This window comes from Drosophila tropicalis, unplaced genomic scaffold, assembly GCF_018151085.1.
Source record: "Drosophila tropicalis isolate 14030-0801.00 unplaced genomic scaffold, ASM1815108v1 contig_593, whole genome shotgun sequence".
Lineage (NCBI taxonomy): Eukaryota > Metazoa > Arthropoda > Insecta > Diptera > Drosophilidae > Drosophila > Drosophila tropicalis.
The window spans coordinates 120,580-141,346 of NW_027173070.1; the positions used below are offsets into that span (position 1 = coordinate 120,580).

General features: G+C 37.8%; 7 protein-coding genes across 7 annotated transcripts; 4 read left to right on the forward strand and 3 right to left on the reverse strand.

Annotated features, from left to right (window-relative positions):
* Positions 1-470: 470 nt before the first annotated feature.
* mRpL41 (mitochondrial ribosomal protein L41) lies at positions 471-1,134 on the forward strand. Its single transcript, XM_068292081.1, has 2 exons — positions 471-512; positions 579-1,134. The coding sequence occupies exon 2, from the start codon at positions 586-588 to the stop codon at positions 1,081-1,083; it is 498 nt and encodes a 165-aa protein (XP_068148182.1). The 5' UTR covers positions 471-512; positions 579-585; the 3' UTR covers positions 1,084-1,134.
* Positions 1,038-1,956, reverse strand: LOC137578332 (serine/threonine-protein kinase fray2). Its single transcript, XM_068292080.1, has 2 exons — positions 1,295-1,956; positions 1,038-1,218 (listed from the first exon to the last, which is right to left on the reverse strand). The coding sequence occupies exons 1-2, from the start codon at positions 1,862-1,864 to the stop codon at positions 1,138-1,140; spliced, it is 651 nt and encodes a 216-aa protein (XP_068148181.1). The 5' UTR covers positions 1,865-1,956; the 3' UTR covers positions 1,038-1,137.
* Positions 1,957-3,001: 1,045 nt separating this feature from the next.
* Positions 3,002-4,442, forward strand: LOC137578331 (lipase 3). Its single transcript, XM_068292079.1, has 2 exons — positions 3,002-3,135; positions 3,200-4,442. Exons 1-2 carry the CDS (start codon positions 3,037-3,039, stop codon positions 4,301-4,303), a joined length of 1,203 nt encoding a protein of 400 aa, XP_068148180.1. The 5' UTR covers positions 3,002-3,036; the 3' UTR covers positions 4,304-4,442.
* A 306-nt stretch (positions 4,443-4,748) lies between these two features.
* Positions 4,749-10,498, forward strand: row (relative of woc). Its single transcript, XM_068292078.1, has 7 exons — positions 4,749-5,793; positions 5,852-6,156; positions 6,221-6,745; positions 6,811-6,901; positions 7,356-8,242; positions 8,301-8,668; positions 9,357-10,498. Exons 1-7 carry the CDS (start codon positions 4,875-4,877, stop codon positions 10,240-10,242), a joined length of 3,981 nt encoding a protein of 1,326 aa, XP_068148179.1. The 5' UTR covers positions 4,749-4,874; the 3' UTR covers positions 10,243-10,498.
* A 2,843-nt stretch (positions 10,499-13,341) lies between these two features.
* Positions 13,342-16,267, reverse strand: LOC137577253 (nischarin). The gene is made up of 3 exons (XM_068290675.1): positions 15,909-16,267; positions 15,602-15,835; positions 13,342-14,693 (listed from the first exon to the last, which is right to left on the reverse strand). Exons 1-3 carry the CDS (start codon positions 16,119-16,121, stop codon positions 13,680-13,682), a joined length of 1,461 nt encoding a protein of 486 aa, XP_068146776.1. The 5' UTR covers positions 16,122-16,267; the 3' UTR covers positions 13,342-13,679.
* On the reverse strand, positions 14,750-15,594 carry LOC137577690 (ankyrin repeat and LEM domain-containing protein 1). Its single transcript, XM_068291225.1, has one exon. The coding sequence runs from the start codon at positions 15,527-15,529 to the stop codon at positions 14,750-14,752; it is 780 nt and encodes a 259-aa protein (XP_068147326.1). The 5' UTR covers positions 15,530-15,594.
* A 77-nt stretch (positions 16,268-16,344) lies between the features above and the next one.
* Positions 16,345-18,327, forward strand: GPHR (golgi pH regulator). Its single transcript, XM_068290676.1, has 7 exons — positions 16,345-16,485; positions 16,542-16,812; positions 16,876-17,101; positions 17,157-17,341; positions 17,397-17,578; positions 17,633-17,818; positions 17,874-18,327. Exons 1-7 carry the CDS (start codon positions 16,444-16,446, stop codon positions 18,147-18,149), a joined length of 1,368 nt encoding a protein of 455 aa, XP_068146777.1. The 5' UTR covers positions 16,345-16,443; the 3' UTR covers positions 18,150-18,327.
* The last annotated feature ends 2,440 nt before the right edge of the window (positions 18,328-20,767 follow it).

The following is a 20,767-nucleotide window of genomic DNA, read 5'->3' on the forward strand; positions in this document are numbered from 1 at the left end:
TTCTGCTTCTGCTCATACTTTTCATTAGCATTCGCGTCTAACCACTCAGCATATTCAGGACCTTTTCGTGCAATTGCGCGGGCTCTTGTATTTCTTTGGCGTTCTCGGACTCTAAATTGTTTATTTTTTCGCCGCTTTGCTTTGGACAGTGCATCTCGTTGACGTTCATGTTCCCTTGCCTCCTGATCGTTTTTGCGTTTATACGCCAAGTTTGTTCTGTTAATTTCTCTAAGCTCGGTTTTATTTCTTTCATAATACTCTGCAGATTTTTTTGCTCTTTCTCGCCGAATTTGATCAGCAGATTTTCTCTTTAACCGAGGCATTTGAAAATTTTTGTAAATGTTTTGTTTGCGTACACCTGATGTATTTAGTGTTGAATAGCTGATGGATTCGAAACCCAGTGTTGGTAATATATTGGTGTTGCCAGAATAACGATAAGCTATTATTCGATAATATTGGCCTTGCCAGAATAACGATAACTTATTATTCGATAAAATTTCCCAACTATCGAGGTGAACAGCTGTTTGCAATTGTTATTTAACAAAAAGTTGAATTTGATTTTTGTATATTTTTCACAGAAAAATCATGCAAAACTGGCTTAAATTAGTGCCCGTGGCTCTAAAATGTCAGCGTGGCATCAGCACTTCACTCCCCTTGAGCGGCAAGCGTAATTTCCGTAAATTCAATGTGTACGGCAAACGAGGTACCCGCGTTGTCAAGGAGGCCCAAAGGACTCAACTAAATCCGCCGGTACCGATACATAAGCGTGGTGTTCGTGACACTGGCATGATAGTCAATGGACAATTTGTCGAAATACCGGAAAAGATACCTGAGATTATTGTGCCGGATCTAACAGGATGCAAACTGAAGCCCTATGTCTCCTACAAGGCGCCCGATGTCGTTCAATCTGAGTTCACCAGCCTGGATTTGTTTAATGCGGTATATTCACGAAAAATTATCGATGATTTCAAAGCGGACAAACTTCAGAGCGATGGCCAGGCACTGGAGCCTTCCGAAAATGAGAGACTGCAGCCAGATGAAGCTTTAATAAATGCCAGAAAAACGGGCAGTGATATATTCTAGATCTACGATTTTGTTTTTATTGTTTAAAATATATTACGAGAAATTGGAAAACGTCTACTCTTCCATATACTTTTGCCGGTAGTTGTAGAGCTTTCGTAGCCATTTCTCTGCCTTGAGATCAGGATTGCTCAGAAACTGCAAAGATTTTTAAGGTACATTTTAATAACATGCAAGGATAAAATTTGTTGGGGTGACCAAATAACCAACTCACATTAGGATGAAATATTACATCTTCATCGCTAGCAGGACCGCCTCCACTGGCCAGCTTGGTAACTAAAACTGTCTCGCTGTTCAGATCTATGAGGACCTTTTCCTTCTCTACAGTCTCTCGGTCTCGAGAACTTAAGAAAGCAGTCGGTTTAAACGCATCTTCTTCGATTGTTTCCAGTGCTTTTTGCACCTTAGCATCAAAGAGATCAATGGCCTTCACATTTCCTGTCGTCGTAGATGTGGATATGGAGGCGCCTGAACGGGAATTGCTCTCAGAACTGGGAGGCCTTGTTGTCCTTTGGGACTTTTGGCTGTAGTCGCGACTTCTGCTTCTTGATCGGCTACGTGAACTGCTACTTCTTGATGAATGGCTACTGCTGCGGCTTCGTTTGTAGTATTTTTTAGATTTCTTTGATTTCTTCTTCCTTGATTTGGAGCTCCTCGAAATTGATTGGGAAGGAGACTTGGAGCGATGATGTCGTCGATCTCGTTCTCTATCGCGGTCTCTATCTCTATCCCGATGTCTATCCCTATCACGTTCTCTGTCGCGTTCTCTTTCTTTATCTCGCATTATGAACAAATGTTTTATTTATTTTAATGTTTTTTTTACCGACCAACTGAAATGGTTCTTTAAGTGAACCAGTTCTGTATTAGAGATGTGAGTTGGCTGTATTTGAAATACGTTTTAGATATCGCTAAAACTAAATAAGATATTTTTTGACATTAGACTTATACTTTTCCCTTTTCCGATTTGCATTCGTCAGAGAAGTTCAAGGAGTAGGGGGAATTCCTTAGCGATGCTGTTCTACTCGATGACATGCAAAATTATATATAGAGGTGGGTCACTGGAATTATAAAATGTATAAAAAAATCTAAGACGAAGTACTTATGTATGTACATGTATATTATATACATACATACATATATGTACATATTTTTAATATTTCAAATACATGTGTAGTAGAGAAAACTGATACAGATACTGATATTTAACTGTAGACCTTAAGCCGGGTAATTCGATCATTTTTATTTTTGGCAAAGTGAAATTAGTATTTTAATAGTTAGCTAGGATGCTGTACATATGTATGTACATACAAATACAAATCTGAACCTAACTTATTGTTAGATATTTTTATAAGGTTTAGTATTGAAGAGAAATGTAATTTTGTTTTTCTTATAGACAAATCACACAGGTACTTAAAATATTAAACCAAGATACTTCCGGACATGTATATTTTTCTGTTATAAAGACAACTTGCAATCTTATCGTCCAATCTTATCAAGGTTCAAGTATCTATAATCGATACATAGTCGACCAAAGTTTGGTCAACACGGATTGGATTTTAATTCTTACAAAATCATTTTTGAATTGCTTGTCTTACAAACCAATTTATTATTTTGGCAATCAGAAAGAAAATATTGTGTTGGACCCCTCATTCATAACCAATTAAAAAAAAATCGGCTTTATCATCATTGTTCGACGATGTTAGGGTAAACCTGCAGTGCAAAGCAGCAGACTGTTATCATTCTAAATCAATTCGTATTAAATTTTCAAAAGTTATAGGTGGCTACTGATTGTGTGTTGTGCAAAAAATAAACCATAATAAATTTTGTCTTGACGGAAAATCTAAACCCTAGTGCTTATCAGTCATAAATATTAGATGATTAAATTTCAACCGCGGGGGGTATAAAAAGCAATGGAATGGCCAAAACGATTGTCAAATTACCTTCAGTTTGCGCAATATGTGGAAGGTAGCCCAGGTTTTTTTCGGACTTTTATGTCTTGGCTATATGGTGCAGTCCCTGCCAGCCGATGCGGGTCGTTCTAGTTCAGTGACCACGGTAATTACTTTGAAAAATGGCAAAACCCACGAAAGAAATTTCTAAATCAACTTTTTTCCAACAGGTATCGATTGTGAAAGGACATGGCTTTGACATCGAGGAGCATGAAGTGCAAACTTCCGATGGTTATATTTTGACTATGCATCGCATACCAAATCACAAAGATCATGAGAAACAACTCAATCGACCGGTGGCCTTTTTAATGCACGGGCTCTTGTGCTCGTCTTCGGATTGGGTCTTGGGTGGTCCAGAAAATGGTCTGGCTTTTCTACTCTCCGCCCAGGGTTATGACGTATGGATGGGCAATGCACGTGGCAATACATACTCCAAGAGGCATGCAACTAAGTCGGTTTATTTGCAACCTTTCTGGAACTTTGAGTGGCATGAGATTGGCATCTATGACTTGCCAGCCATGATGGACTATGTGTTGTATGTTACGGGACAGGAAACTCTTTCTTATGTCGGTCATTCTCAGGGTACTACTTCGTTCTTTGTCCTGAGCACTATGATTCCACGATTCAAGAGTCGCATCCGTTCTGCGCATCTTTTGGCTCCAGTTGTTTGGATGGATCACATGGAGAGTCCTTTGGCCACAGTTGGAGGTCCCCTATTGGGTCAACCTAATGCGTTTGTGGAACTTTTTGGCAGTGCCGAATTTTTGCCAAGCAGCAGGGCCATGGAATTGATGGGTCTTGTTATGTGCCAGGATGCAGCTTTCTCTCAAATCATTTGCACAAATTTCCTATTTCTTTTGGGTGGTTGGGATTCCCCATATTTGAATGAGACAATGATTCCAGACATTATGTCCACCACACCAGCGGGTTGTTCCATCAATCAAATATTCCATTACCTTCAAGAATATAATTCGGGCTATTATCGCCAATTTGATTATGGAAAGACGCGCAATAAGAAAGAGTACGGCAGCAAGACCCCCACAGAATATGACATTGAAAGCGTTGATGTGCCAATCTATCTCTACTATAGTGACAATGATTATTTCGCAAGTATTATTGATGTGGATCGTCTCAGATATACTCTCAATCCAAACACTTTGAAAAAGGCTTACCGTTTGCCGGAAACAAAGTGGAATCATTTGGATTTCCTATGGGGTATAAATATTAGGGAAATACTTTACGATCAGGTCATCGATGATATTAAAAATGCGTAATACACTGACTAATAAAACAACAACAAAAATTAAATACAAATGTACAAATAAGATTGTGATAGGTAAGATTTCGTTTATAGGGAAAACGGTCTACTCAAAAAATACAAAGAAAAACAATAAAAAAAAATACATAATTCCATTTTATTGATCTTTGCGCGTGGGGTTTATATTTTGGTAGCTAATCAGTGAGGTTGTAAATTTAACGTTTTGCATTTGAAATGACATTGAAATTTGCAAAGAGTCGAATTAAGGAAACTTTGGCGGTCAATTTCGTCATGATGATAATCATGTGCTGGACACGTGATAAAAAAGTTTGAAAAAAAGTAATAACTATTTTCATTATAGTGTATTTAAATTTAAAGCTGCAGTTCAATTTTTTTTAGGTGTATCCACTTGAATTATTTATCGACTAGCCGATTACTCGATTTTAATAACGCCCCCCTGGCGATAATCGGTGGAAATGCTATATACAAGTACAGTACAACCGCATTGATTTTGAGTGAAAAATTGGGATACATTTAATTTTAAGACTTTTACTTTGTCCGGTGTGAAAGGAATCGCAGTGTGCGGGATGACTCGCGTTACGAGAAGTGATATATCCCTTGATATGGAGTTCTGGGTGGAAGAACTCTCGCCGGCCCAGTTGGCTTACTATGAGAAAATCACCAGTGAGCACAATGCAGTGAAAAATGCTCTCAAGTCGGCCGTAAATGCAAACGATGGCAAGGAGCTCTTCAATGGTCAGGTGTTTCAGGCATATTCATTTAAGGGCAAAGTGCTGCAAGAGTTGAAAGAGGCTACGCTGCCCAAAAAACCTCCCAAACCGGCAGAGCCACCATCCGCTAATAGTGGAGGCGGCGGCAGTGGGACGCCATCGTCGGGTCCGGGACGTCCCCGTGGTCGACCGCGAGTCGCATCAAATATTGCATACTTGGAGTCGTCCGATGAGGGTGACGATGATGTACCGCTGGCGAAACGTTTGGCTCTGTCAGCGGGCAAAAAGGCGGTAGCAGCTGCGGCAACATCATCACCCTCGCTCGCACCTAAGGCTGGCAAGAAGGGCAGTGCCTCTGGCGGTTCCACAGGCAAGTCATCGCCCCAACTCAAGGGTGGCAAACATGGCTCAAAACTGAAAGATTTCGGCAAAGATACTATTGATCCACCACCCAAAAACTATCGCCCTGCCGAGGTGAATTCTGTTGGTGGTCTTGTTGTGGGCAGCAACGATGATGCTAAAGATGGCAAGGACAGCAATAGCAAGGACGGCAAGGATACCAAAATGCAGGGCAAAACATATCCATCGCTGGTGGTATTGGCCAAACCATTCCTTAAGATTAAGGATATGGCCGCAACACGCAGTAAATTAGACTCTAAAGTTAAATTGGTTTTAATGTTGACCCCTAATAAGTTTTGCGAGTGGCTTCTTCAAGAGGGTCTACTTAGGGCCCAGCAGCACTGCATTAATCATCGCTCCAATGAATTAAAATTGGGTAAGTTCTTACAAAACATTTGAAATTTATTCCATACTAAGGTTTCGTTTCTTTTTAGGTGTCTATTCGGATGTTACCAAATTCCCATATACTGGAGGCTACGTATGGATCAGTGAATGTTGTCCATATCGTTTTGTTTCCGTATTCAATAATTCCATATTTGAAGGTGCCCAACATCCGCCTACATTTCTGCTGAAACTCATTTATCATTGGGCCTGTCAGACCAGTATACAGAATGTGGTGCAATGGGTTAAAGTGGACAGTGTATATATCAAAGGAATTTACACTTGGCTAAGAGCCATCTGCACTTTAGCTGTGCATCAGAAATGCAAGAAACTTGGCGGTCCTGGTAAATTTGTAGAGGTTAGTTGTAAAATTTGACATTGATCTCGACTAGAACTCAACTATTGTTTTTCTTTATGTTTAGGTGGGGGTAATCTCTTTGGGCACTACCTCCCAGGATGGAGCACAAAGACAAGTTAAAGTGGAGGTACTCGGCGTTTATGATTATTCAGATAAATCCATAAGATTGCGAGCCGTTGAACCAATCACAGATGGTGATCGTAACTATAAGAAACGATTCCAGGCCATTCTCGAGCCGCTCTCGCGTTGGGTTCACAAAGACAGCACCATTTGCATTGATCTGACAGTTGATAAGATTACCCTTTTTAGCATGGGCTTTAAGAATATTGTGCAGGCAGCGGCTACAGATAACACCGCCAAGCATAATAACTCCGCTGTTATGGAATATTTAAGAAGAATTGTACCACGAATGTTCCAAAATACGTTATCCTTGCTGTCGCGTCAGATGATTCAACAGTTTCTCGATGAACTGGTGTGGCGAGAATCTTTTGGCACATACGCATTACAGGCATTTAATAACATTATAATACATATAGCCGAGCAGACCAGAGTGACCACCAATGAGACCATTACCCAAAGGCTCTATCAGGTCAGTGACGAGACTTATTTTGTTTTAATTTCGATTTATTAATCTACGTATGCATATTTTTCTAGGTGGCCACCAATCCCTTCAAGGACTGGAGTATTTTACCGTCCACCTACAAGGAGACACCGGCAAATGCTGCACCCAAACGGCTTAAGAAACGTTAGTAATTAGTCAGCCGAGAATCCTTTAACCTCTTAACCCTATATATAATTTTAAGTTTGTGATGAAAATGGCTTATTTTTTTTACCAGCTAATTTGCCTGCGTTTTGTTACTCCAAAAAAAAAAAAAAAAAACAAACGTTTCTGAAATTTCTTTTTCTGAATTTTGATTAGTTTCGTGTAAATATAAAATATCAGCTTGAAATTATCTGTCCTCATTAGTTATCTAATTTTGTTAGTTAACTTGTTTTAAATAGCAACAACAAAAAGAAAACCAAACTAAAAATGATTTACAAAATAAGAAAGATTTAGAAAAATATACATATATTTACGTTATCAAAGAAAAGTTTTGATTTTTTATTTTTTCCCTTTTTTGGAGTGATCAAACGCACAAGGCATGATATTACATATACATAGATGTACAATTATATATTTTTTCTCTTTGTTTTGCTAGCCATTAACGATGCAGATTATACAAATCCTAGCAAAGATACGGCTACCAAGGTCCCCAAAAAGGAAAAAGATCGTGAACGTGAAAAAGATATATTGCCAGCGGGAACAAAACGACGTGGTGTCAATACTCCACCACCAGCAGCACCGGCAGGTCCAGTGCACAAAGGACCCGGTAGACCACCAGGAAGTGTGAATAAAAATTCCAATAAGGCACAAAATCAAGCAAAGGCTTACCCATCAACTGCTGCAGCAGCAGCTACAGCCGCTGCCATACCCACAGTTTCGACAGCTGCTCGTGGACCTGTAAAAAAAATAAAGGAAAAGGAAGAGAAAGTGCCAGTGGTCATTAAAAAGGAGGAAGATGAACTGCGTGGCCTGGAAGAATTGTATTATGGCATTAGTGATGGCACCGAAGAGAATTATGAACACTTTCCATATACCTCACCACGTGCCAATCCGGCTGATATCACAAGATCTGTCGAATGTCCCATCTGTTTGGGCAATGAATCGTCTTTCGATTCAAATGAGAAATTACAAACTCATCTTGTATCACATATATCACCCGAGGGCAAACAACATCAGTTCCAATGTTTGTTTTGCCTGGAGAAACACCCCACAGAATCGGTGCTGGCCAAGCACAATCAAATAATGCATCCCACTGAAACTAAAACAGACGGTTCACCCTCATACTATTGCCTCATCTGTCAACAACGTTATAATTCATTGAACTTGCTCACATCTCATATGCAAAAGGTTCACAGTACATTGGAATTGCCGTATTGGTGTCATACCTGCGGGTATCGTTCGTCTTCCCATCGAGATTTGGTTCGACATTTTTATGATGATCATAAAAATCAAAATTTCCTTCAATGCCCCTATTGTCTGGATGTAAGTAAATTAAATTGTTTCCTAATCCTTAAATAATCAAGTTTATTCAATTTGTTAGATCTTTTATTTTTCGCATCGTGGAAATATCAATCAATTGCGCATTGAGCATTATTTCCTTCATCTGGATGAGCATGTCAATAAACGTGATCCATCGCTACGTTGCTCGAAATGTTCGCTTAGTTTTATTGAGAAGGGCGATTTGAAGCAACATATTGTCCAACATCATGTCAGCATGACCAAGACAAATAAGCCAGTGCGTCTGTTGCTAAATAATTCTTTACTTATTCCACGACCTAAGGTGCGCACTCATCACAGGGAGCAACCGCCATTTTCGACATATAAAAGGCCGGCGTTCTTTGCCTTTCTGGAGGGCAGAACATGCGCCGAATGCAATGCAGATTTTTCCAGCGAGGAAACGCATTATACGTAAGTGCATATCAAGGAAAGACATAAATAAGTATTATTAAAAATTTGTTCAGAAAAGTTTTTGTCTTCGAACTCTGTTCCATTTTCGAATTATTTTACTATTCGAAGCCAAGTTCGAAATATCTATGTTTCAAAAGCTCCTCTTTTTCATGCATACGACATCCCCTACACAAAATTCATTCAGGAATATCATACAAGTGCCTTGAAGTTTTCCTGGGGGTTTTGGATAAGGTTAAATTTTTTTTATTGAAGAATAATTCTTATACAAATATGTATTTGAAAGGTGTAAACTAAGTGTATTATATAAAAAGCTGGCAATTATATATCATTCAACTGACTACTACACAAACGAATTGAGTCCCAGTAAATGGGCTTGGAAACAAAAGCACGATACCGGGTTTCCAATTTGGTTCCAGGTAGACCTAATTTACCCGAACATTTTGATAACAAATGAACAAAAAGTTTTAGGGGAAAGTAATTTTCATCGTTCGTTACGTATAGCTCGAAAATCAAGTTGAAAATCAATCAAAAGCTCACTGTAAACCAGACCAGAGAGTGTTTTATCTTATCTTATTGATACAATTAAATCTAATTGGTTGGTTGTTTAGGTCCTATTAGGATAATCAAAAGGCAAAGGTGATTGTTACAAAATTTGAACACATTTTGTTGTTTTTTTTATTCTTTCTAGTGGCTGGCTGCATTGCGTCAAATGCAATTATCAGACCTGTTGTGAACGTGCGCAGTTTCGTCATGGAGTTCATTGTAATGGCAACTTTGTGGATGCCATGGAAGTGAATATGCCGCAGGAGATGCACTGCATTTGTGGTTTTGCCACCAGTAATGGCAATAAAATGGCACAACATTTGGCTGGTTGTGGTCTTAGCACTTGCTATTCCAGTCTGGAGGCGGCTAATGAGAATGCTGTAAAGAGGAATATGCTTGATATGTTGGGTCTAGTGCGTCGGGACGGTGAAACATCAGGAGAAGGAGCCGATATGGATGATAATAATGATATGCTGCCGCCATCAGGCGAGGATCAACAAGTAGATCAAGAGCATTCCCATGCCCAGGAACGACAACCGCTTGGAGGCGCAGTTGGTGATGGAGTGGGTCTAGTAGAGCCACCAAATCCAACCGATTTACAACAGGATTATATGGAAAGTGATTCTGTGCCAGATCTATCGCCACAAGCCTTGCCAGAGCCACAAACTGGACCCATACAATTTGGTGAATTGGAGGCAGCACCTGTTATGCTGGTGCAAGGCGGACCCTCAGACTATGCACAGCAGGCGGTGCAGCAACAGCAGCAACAACAACAGCAACAACAACAACAACAACAACAACAGCAGCAGCAGCAGCCACCGCCTCAGGCAACGTATGGCTTGGGTGGTTATGGTCAGAGTGGCATCTCAACGGACATTGATATGCCATTGATTGGTGAACTTGCCGATCCAAATCCACCGCCAACTCCGCAATTCTTGGGGGAAGTGCATACACCCATGTTTGATGCTGTTGCCGCTGCCGAACAGCAACATTATCATGCCCAGCAACAGCAGCAACATCATCCCCAATGATATAGACCTTAGCTGAAACCACGCGATTTCAGTTTACCCTGGCAAAATTATTAAACCCAACTTCTCTATCTTTCTTTCTCATGCAATTTGCTTTTACTTAATTAATTAAGTACGAGTCTCATACATTGGCGGATCTAGGGTTGTGAAATGGGTGTGTAACATTATTTCCTAAAACATGAACTAAACGGTTTAAGAATTTGCTTTTTAAAACATAAAAGGATATTTTCCTACGATAAAGTATAATCCTTAAATGCAATACTCCGTAAAGACAGTTTTTATGTTGCATGGGATACAACAAGTTTATAAATTTGAAATCATTTGCTGCCTTTTGCAGAGTTCCTTCATTTTTCTTCGCCAGATACGCATATGGTCCCCATCTCACTAAAGATTCGTCTACTTGAATCTTTTTTAATTCTATACTCACAAATAAATGTTTTAGTTGTGTTTTGTTTATATTATTAAAAATTAACAAACAAAAAGCGAACTATATATAGGTTTTAAGATGCTAATCAAAAAAAAAACAGAATTGTAATTTTTAAAAATCATTTTTAATCAATAAAACACAAATCCATACATAAGTATTTAGTGTAAACTAGACTAAGCTGTTTCCTCAATTACCTGAGAAAAAGTTCCACCATAAAACCAATACTAGATAGAAGCCAACCAAAGATGAGTATAAACCAAGCTAAGCGAGTGGTATCCATATCAAGAGCCTTGAACGGAAGATCATTTTCAAAGAGTCGCACATAACCAGCTCTTAAAGCATCATTAAAATCCGAGACGAGCCAATGTTTGAGTAAACCCACTGCCTGGATACGCATAATGAACAATTTTAAATGCCCTGACAAATGGGAATTCCTTAGCATAGGATAACCAATGCCAGTGGAACCCAAACAAGCTGAAGAGTAACGGAAAATCGGCTTTAAAACATATTGCTGCTGCAACGAGAGAAACCCCCAACGATCTTCTGCCGAGGGATAGGCATAACTTCGATTGAAACCCAAAACAGCTGAGAAAAGTTCACTATCATTCACACCAACCATTAGACGAGAGACTTGATCTATTAAATGAGGTTTCACATGCCTTAAGACCATATTAAACTCATATGTCCGTACAAGTAACTTTTGCCTCTGCTCAATCAATTGTTCCATGCTGTCCATTTGTTTATCCACCAGAAGAGTAGTTAAAAAACTACTCAATTCATTACAATACCAGTTGGTCACCAAAAAACCCAGAATGGCTAATTGCAGGGCAATGGAAAAATAACGCACCGAGGGTTGATAGAGTCTCGATGGACAACTGATGAACAGCAGTTGACTAATACTAAGCAGAAAACAATAACTTAGATTTTTATGCCGATTCACGGGACAGGCACCATACAGAATAAATGTTATGTAGATAACTGCACCGAGCAAGACTAGCCAACTGCTCCATTGAAAGGGTCTTAGTAGATACATATAACGTGGTATCTCATTTCGCACCGGTGTCATTAGGCAAACCTTATTGATCAGCAATGGATAACTACTATCGCCCACATGCCAGTCGATTTCCGGATACGGATGTAATGATATTTCCATTTTATGTTGTTGAATCAGCTTCATAATCCTCGTCATATCCACACCACTTGTCAGAGCGATCTCTTCCTCCGCATTACTCACATGAAGAGTGGCATTGTGATGGCGCAGAAACTCCATCAGTACACGATAAGCAAATCCTCGAATTAGTCGCCGACCAGTCTGCTCATCTTTTACATAAAATGTCCTTGGTAAATCATTTTTCATGGGTGTAGAGACTATATAACCGCAAAGATCTCTCTTAACTGGTGGAAATAGATGATCCCTTAGATGTAACTCGTAATAATTAATCACTGGATATGGTGAGTAAGCATAGATTCTCTCTCTATGCACCACCAGAACATTGACAAATTGTAGATACCAAAGTTTTTCAAAGATTCTCATTAAATCTCCATAGGCATTACTTCTCTCCGCTGGCAGAGAAACAATTAGCCGACTTTGACGTAAATGCCATAAACTTGTATCCAAATGTTGCCAAATGAATTCCTCGGAGTTATCACAGAAGAGCAGAGTTAGTAGATTGTTCTTGTTCATTTGATTCACCAATAAATTTCGTTCATCAACCTCTTGAGTGGTGGTGAAAATATATGTAGAAACTTTAACATCACGATGTAGCCATTGTATAAGTAGCGATAAGTCCTTAGTATTGACATAGTGACCCATAAATATGGGCGTATTAGTCCATGGCTCATTGGTCTCTTCGGCAATGACTGTTAAAATTGTTCGTAAAAAACTTATATTATGCGTGGAGAAGTGAGAACCGGGTAAACAAGTGGCGAAGAAACATAGTAATAGACAAATAAACCCGAACGAAGTCATGACTAGAATAAGTTAACCTTAACTCAGGTAGGTTTCTTATAAAGGACTTGGTATCTAATTGATTTAATTTTGTTTTTATCACGTCACTAATATCTAAATATTAACACAGTGTGACAAAATTTTATTTATCACCTTTGGAAATTTAGAGGACATTATTAAGTATCATTTTTAGTGAGCTTGGTAAATTTAAGTTAGGTAGGTTTCTTATAAAGGACTTGGTATCTAATTGATTTAATTTTGTTTTTATCACGTCACTAATATCTAAATATTAACACAGTGTGACAAAATTTTATTTATCACCTTTGGAAATTTAGAGGACATTATTAAGTATCATTTTTAGTGAGCTTGGTAAATTTAAGTTTATTTTAAAAATCTTTAATTCAATTAAAAAAAAAGAAAGTTGATTTTGAAGCCTCGAGCTATAATAACGAGGGCGTGGGAAAAAATCGAAACGAACTTGATCTGCCTGCACTCTGTCCGACTCGTCTGTTAAATCTGACCAATATATGTATAAGTATAGTTTACTTTGGAGGCATTAATATACAATTTTTACGATATTTTCTTCAACCAACTTAAGAAAAAGCTATGAAAACTAATTTAGCAACTTTCATGGTAAGACTCAAATTTATGACTATCCTCTCGAAAAACCTGCCGAATATTTTGGAATTTTCTGACAAATTCTACATCTGTTTTAGCTGCATTTTGAGATTTCGCTTTATTAAACAATATATAAACATTTGTTTTTTTTCTTAATTTTTTGTGAGCATTAAAAATATTGCACTTTCAATCGACAAAAGATAAGGACTGACACAAACAAATTATTAAATAAATTTACAATTATTTGACTTAATTACAGGACATAAAAAATTTGAAAGTTTTTGAGTACTTTGATCTGGTCAAGTCTTTTGGATGGAATTCAGCAGAAGGAATTACTAACAAACTAAAAGTACGATTACAACATCAACTTTTAGAAACAATCTTCTGCAACTGCCTTGACCCTAGAAATGTGAGCTTTTTCTGGAATACTTTAAAGTTTATTGCATGTCATTTCAGTTGCTTCTGTTGCTGGGATTGCAGCAAAGCAGACAAAACCAGAGCTGTGTCCAATTCCTGTTGAGTCCCACGTTCATTGTCCAGAAACATTTCCCCGGCGCGCTCATGAAAACGGGCCAAAACACGTGGTCTGTAGTCGACACTGCTAGCCAGTGGATTGCCAGTGAGACGCAGAGTTTCAAGTAATGGCAAATTGGCAACATAATCCACTTCGTCTAGATTGTCTATTTGGTTCGAACTTAAATCCAAATTAACCAACGAAAGTAATTTGCGCAGGCCACTCAAATTTTTAAGTTTATTCTGAGCTAAATTGAGTGTCACCAGATTACCCATGGTCAGATGCCAGTCTATGCAATCGGATATAAGATTACCAGATAGCGAAAGCAATTGCAAATGGGGCAATTCGGCGAGGTTCTGCACCATACGTATGCGATTTTGTTCGAGTACTAGGTGCCGTAATTTTGGAGCAGTTCGTACACTGCCATCGATTTGGGTTAGTAGATTACCAGTCAAATCAAGTTCATGAAGTTCCAGCCAGGCATCTGTCTTAAGCAGATTACAATTGCCATTTGAAGAGGAAGAGGCTAAGGCTTCTGGCAAAATGCTGGGGACTTCACAATCCTTATGCAAATTGTCACACAACAGCACTTGATTAATGTGAGTGATTGTCGTATTGTGGACACAAATTGTCTTTAGAGTTGGTTTTAACAATTCAATGTCCACAATATTCTCCGTTGATAGAGCAGAGAATTTTAATGCTTTGAGATTTCGGAAGGCATTCAAATTGAAACTTAAACGATTGGGAATGATATTACTAAGACCAATGGGCACATCTACAGTGTTATAATCATGGGCAAAGCAGCTCGAATCCTTTACGGGAGTAACCACCAAGGCTACGAGTTGTGAACAGAAATCCAAGACATGAGAGAAATCGAATTTGCCCCCAAGTACCAGGCTGGTAGGGGGTGGACAAGGTAAACTTAGACGCTCACTGATGGCAAAGACCTGCAATGGCAAGAAAACATAAAAACAACAAATTTGTAAAAAGAATATGATTATATTTAAGCCGCCTGGATGTGCCCATGTGTCGATAATTGTGGAAGTAATTCATGTTCTTTCCCCGCCATAAACTTAGTTAATAACTTATGAAGCAAAGCAATACCCAATAATCTGCGCTGACCTATTGTAAAATGATTTTTGTTCACACCAAAGTAAAGACCAACTCGTCGATTGGTTAAATGATTCAAGCCGAGAGCATCTATCATGGCGGCCTCCCGGGAATGGGCATCATACGAAGAGATGCCCCTAAATCCATGAAGTAACAAAACTCCACGTTTATCTTGCCATATTTTGACAATTAATGCCAATTTGGGATCTTTGGCCAATTTAAGCTGATCCGGCTCTTGGAGTAATTTCTGGGCATGCTGCAAATGGACATAAGGTCGCAATGCTTTGCCTTTCCCCACATAAAAGACGGAACGTAAGAATGTCAACCATACATCAATTTGATGCATTCTTAGAGCTCTTTTCTTAAGGTTATTGGTTATGCGTGAATCCAGCATCAAATAATTGAAATAAATTCGTGGAGTTTGCTTCTTATCATTATTTGCGGCATGCCAATTTCTATGCTTTATCTCATATTTGGTAAATTTCTTAATATTGTTATAATTCTTTTCGGATATGAAAGTCTGCTCCAGTTCAGGGGAAAACTGTTTGGAAGATCGGGGCTTGTGGAGTACACCCAGGGTGTGGCTTATGCAACGGCGGAAGGAAATGAGTTCGTGTTTTGAAACTAAAAACCACTCAGATTGAACTAGAAGAATGACTAATGATTTGGACATTGTGTAAATTAACAAAATATTAAATGAGCAATGAACTATAAAATAAATAACAAAATAAAATTAGAAGTTTACCTCTAGAGCAGATAGATTGTATTCTTTTTTGGCACTCAACAAGGCATCGCCATGTTCGTGAAACAATTGAGCCAGATCCTGCAGCAAATAGATTATATCATATTTATTAAAATCCAAAAATTCGGCCAAGGTACGTGGTAGTTCATTGCGAAAATAGACAAGAAGCTCCTGCAAATATGTCTCCAGTTGCTCACGTCGCTGCTCCAGAAAGGCGGGCTGACGGTTGCCCACTAGCTAAAAATAAAAATAAAAAAATGGAATTGAAATTTAAGTTTTGGTAATGATAGTTTTCGCATCACTTTCATACCTTCTTTGGGGGTAAAAGTTTTTTACTTATTGATGTCTCTTCAACTAGCTTATCATTAAATTGAGAGAAATCTCTATAGCGTCTCTCCACCATCCATTCCACTTTTCCTACACGCACAAGAATCGCATAGAAAATAACGCCCCCGCTGGATGTTTCATTATATTTGGGTATTGTCACCGCGGATTCCTCGTGTTGGCGATAATAGCAAGCCATTGTTGTTGCTGTTGTTGATAACGCATTTAACAAATTATTTAGATAGTTAGATTTGCATAATTTGAACGCTATTTATCAAATCTTGGTTCTATAAATAAAAAAATTTCTAATTTGCTGGTCAACAGCTGTTGAAAGTATCGATAATGGAGCCTACGGCCTGTTATCGAATGGATAATCGAATCCGCTGTGACTCCCAATCAATTATCGATAACAAATCATATGGCACTTTTTGTTTACAATATTCCAAGAGAACTTCGTTTAGTTTTTTATAAATAGTTTAAGACCATAAAATATAGTCTGTTCGTTAGCAAAGTCCATCAGAATGGCATTCCTTGGCGATTGCTGCATTGTGTTTCTATCACAGGTTAAAGCAAACATAAATTTATTTTTATTAAATTAACCATATAATTTATTTAACAGATGCTGTTCTTTGCCGGCGGCTGGTTATTCTTCAATAAGCAGTTATTCAAACACTATGAGATACGACACATATCCGTTCAATTAATATTCTCAGCAACATTTGCCTTATCTGTGACCATGTTCGAATTGATTATATTTGAAATTATTGGCGTATTGGAGTCCAGTTCACGGTATTTCCACTGGCGTTTGGGTCTGACATTATTACTATTTATGGTCACGGCTGTGATTCCACTTTATATATGCTATTCTGTGATACATAGCATTTCTTTTTGTAAGTCCACTGTGGCTTCCAAACGTATATAAATTATAAATTAATTCATTTCTTTCTAATTAGTTTCCGATAGATGGGTGAAAATACTTACCACCTTCTGTTGGTTTGTATTTCTCTATGGCCTTTGGCGCATAGGTGAACCATTCCCTTTGCTAAGCGCTTCTCATGGCATATTTACCATAGAGCAGGGCGTCTCTAGAATTAGTGTTATTGGTGTCACCGTAATGGCTATACTCTCGGGCTTTGGTGCTGTTAATTATCCTTACACCAGCATGACATATTTCATTAAGTAATATCTACAGAATTTAAGAAAATAGTTTTTTAAATTTGATGTAAATTTTTAGACCCGTTTCGCGTAGTGACGTTGTCTGTTTGGAAAGGAGATTGGCCTTAACTGTGGACATGTTGACGGCCAAAAAACGACGTATAGCCATGGCTGCCTATAATTATAATAAGCAGCATCATACCAAACCACGAATATGGGAAATGTTGGCCTCTGCAGTCCATCGCACTACAAACAATGGGGATGGTGAGGCTTATACTTAGTTTCAACTATTTAATTACATGTATTTTTTTTTTCCCAGACATTAATCAGCTAAAACAGGAAGTCTATGGTCTAGAGGAGCTTTTACGTTCAGTTTTTCTGGAGTTAAATTCTTTGAAAAATATGGAAGAACGTCAACGTTGGTCACAAACCCTGCAAGGCAAATATTTTAATGTATTGGGACATTTTTTTAGTGTCTATTGTGTATATAAAATATTTATGGTAAAGATATAACAAATTGCTTTGCTGTTTAATATTAAAAACTAATTTTTGTAGTGCTGCATTAATATCATATTTGATCGTGTAGGCCGTAAAGATCCGGTGACACGAGGCCTGGAAATAGCTGTACATTGGTGCGGATTTGATATAGATCTGGCATTTTGGAATCAGCATGTTTCCTTTCTGCTAGTGGGTTGTATTGTGGTGACTTCCATAAGGGGTCTTCTGCTGACACTCACCAAGGTTTGTTCTTTAAATTTATTCATTTGCTTAACTCTATAATGCTTTTTATTTGCAGTTTTTCTATCGCGTCTCATCGAGTAAATCAAGCAATATTATTGTCCTTATTTTGGGTCAAATAATGGGCATGTATTTCTGTTCGTCGGTGCTATTGATGCGCATGAATATGCCAGCCGAGTATCGAGTGATTATCACCGAAGTTCTTGGCAATTTACATTTTAATTTCTATCATCGTTGGTTCGATGTTATATTCCTGGTCAGTGCCTTGACCACAATTATTGTCCTGTATATATCCCGTAAGGCTGTACGCACAGATGATTCCGATTTGAACTGAACAACAGGAATTATGTTTTTTATAAGATAAATACTTAAGAATTAATTATATACATATACATATATGTATGTATGCATGAATATGCCAAAAGTGTGTGTATTATGTATGTATTTATTATGTGAGTAGGGTTTAACCAAATGCACAAAAACGAATTAAAGTCATATAAGTTGAAATTAAATTTAAACATTTTTGAGAGTTATAAGAACTCCAAATGAGATCAGAATGGTGTGGTCACGTGCATATAGATGATACAGAAGATATTGCTGATTAGGAGATACAAAAAGCCTTTTTACGGGCTTTAAAACGGAGTAAAATAGATGAATGAAACTGCAATAGAATTGTTAACAACCATGGATAAAGGTCTCCATTGCAATCCATAGTCTTGTTTAAAGTACGTCCCAATCAAAAACTAGTTTAATATTACGTTAACCATTTTACCTCAAAATTATAACCGACATGACAATTTTAATTTCAGGGAGCTTAAACTGCAATGTTTTTTCATAAAGTTCCCAGTATTACTTAAGTTTATGGAAGCTTTTTTGGTAGCTTTTATTTTACAGGACTCAAAAATTGAGTGAGTCATTTACTTAAGTTTCTGTTTGATTGCAATTCAAGTTTATACTCTTTGGTCTTAACATTACCCTACTTGAGGCTGATTGTTGAATAACTCAAGAAGATGTCTAGGAAATATAATGAACTTAAATTTTTTGTGTAATAAAACAGAAATATTTTTTGTTCAATGTGTTTTTTTAGTCTCTTCTTTAAGTATTTTAAGTTAGGTTAAGGGCTGAAAATAAATTTGTCAATTGAATCAAATGATATAAAATGGGCTATATGTATGTGTATATTTTTATTTTCGCAATTTTCATTTTTTGCTATACATGTATATATACCAATCGCAATTCTGAACGGATCCCAAACAACTTAATGGCCCTATTCCATGTGCGGGCAAAAATGCCATTAAAATGTTGCGGCTGCCGCAAAGATCCAACTGGGTGGAAAAGCATTTGAGTGTCTAGATGAATAAATCATGAAACAAAAGGAAAAAAAAATTATTGAAGGTTAGCCAAATGTAGAATGATGCATTTCAGGAAAAAACTTGACAAATTAATCATGGACAAAAAAAAATAAAAACTCACTTTCTCTCTAAATGAAAAACTCATCTTGCTTGTCTCTTTAAGTCAATTCAAATTCATGTTGTACAAATTTTTGCTGAATGAAAGCGATCTGGGTCCTTCTACTTATGCTAATGCCTATGTCTTAGCCTCAAGGCCAGAAAAAAGATTTCGGTAAAAAAAAAAACAAACAAAAAAGAAATCGCATGATGTGGTATGTCTGAAAGTGTCACCTTAAGACTTGGCGCGAATCTGACGCACAGCTTCACGTTCTGCCCATGAATGCATAACAAAAGGTTAAATGTCAAAGCAGGAAAATATGCTAAATATGTATGTGTGTGAGAAGGCACACAACCACATTCAAAATTTTACTATGACTTGACCTGAAATTTCTGTCAATCAGATGAGGTGACTTGCCTTTATCTAGCTTGCCGGAGCAAGAGCAGAAAGGTAGTAGGAGACTGTCGACAAGTAAAACTAATTGAATTTATGCTAATTAACCCGCAGTGATGTGGCTTGGAACCAGACCTTAATTATTTGTGTGTCTGTGTGTGTATGGCATAAACAGCATACAAAGAAAGTCCAATCAATTGGCTTGGCCAATTTACATAATGACCATGAAGTTACCCACTGGGGTAAAAAACCTGGCTAGAACCAGGCCAAACATATGTATTATCAACCAGTAATCGATTAAATCGATAAAGTAAATGAGACTAAAAGAGGACCAAAATAACAGGAAGTGTAAAGCACTTTCACTGGTTACCAATGAACAGCTAAACAGAGATATTTTCAAAGTTAGGTAAAAGTAAATACATATGCTCAAATTTTTTCTCCATTCTCATTAACATTTCAGCTGTCTTTAAGTGGCCAATTTTCACTCTCCTTCTCTGTTAAAATGTCAGAATTGGAAAACCGCTGTCATTTCCACACACACACACACGTTTATCGCACATTTGCAGGCTGCCTGCCATCGCCTACACTACACATAACTTTCAATTTCTAAAAACCGCTTCTGTGGAATGAGAATCGAGTTTGGCGTAGGGTATGAGTGTGGCAAATGAAATCCGTGCCAACTAAGCTATACCATCAAAAAGGCGACAGTTAAAGAGTCGCCATATCAAACAGTAGGTAAAACTGGTGCTACTCTGACCATGTTGACTCACACCTTTTTTTTTGCGTTTTGTTGCCTGGATGCATTTCAACCGCAAAATGTGCCAACGATTCTGCGGGGGTTTCTCACATTTTTTTGCACCTTCTCTACGATTCCCTTTTTAGACACATCAAATAGGTACTAACTGTCTTCGTTAAACAAAAACTGTTACTTCACAAATTCAAGTTCATTTTTTTGCCTACTTTTCAGCGCAGCGGTATAATTTTTGACATTATAAATTAGTATTTTTTTTTTTAAATCAATACTCTTCTATATTCTATAACTTTGTTTAACCGAAAATACCTTTAAAAATTGTTAAACTGTTTCTTTCACATTTATTAAATGGAATTGAC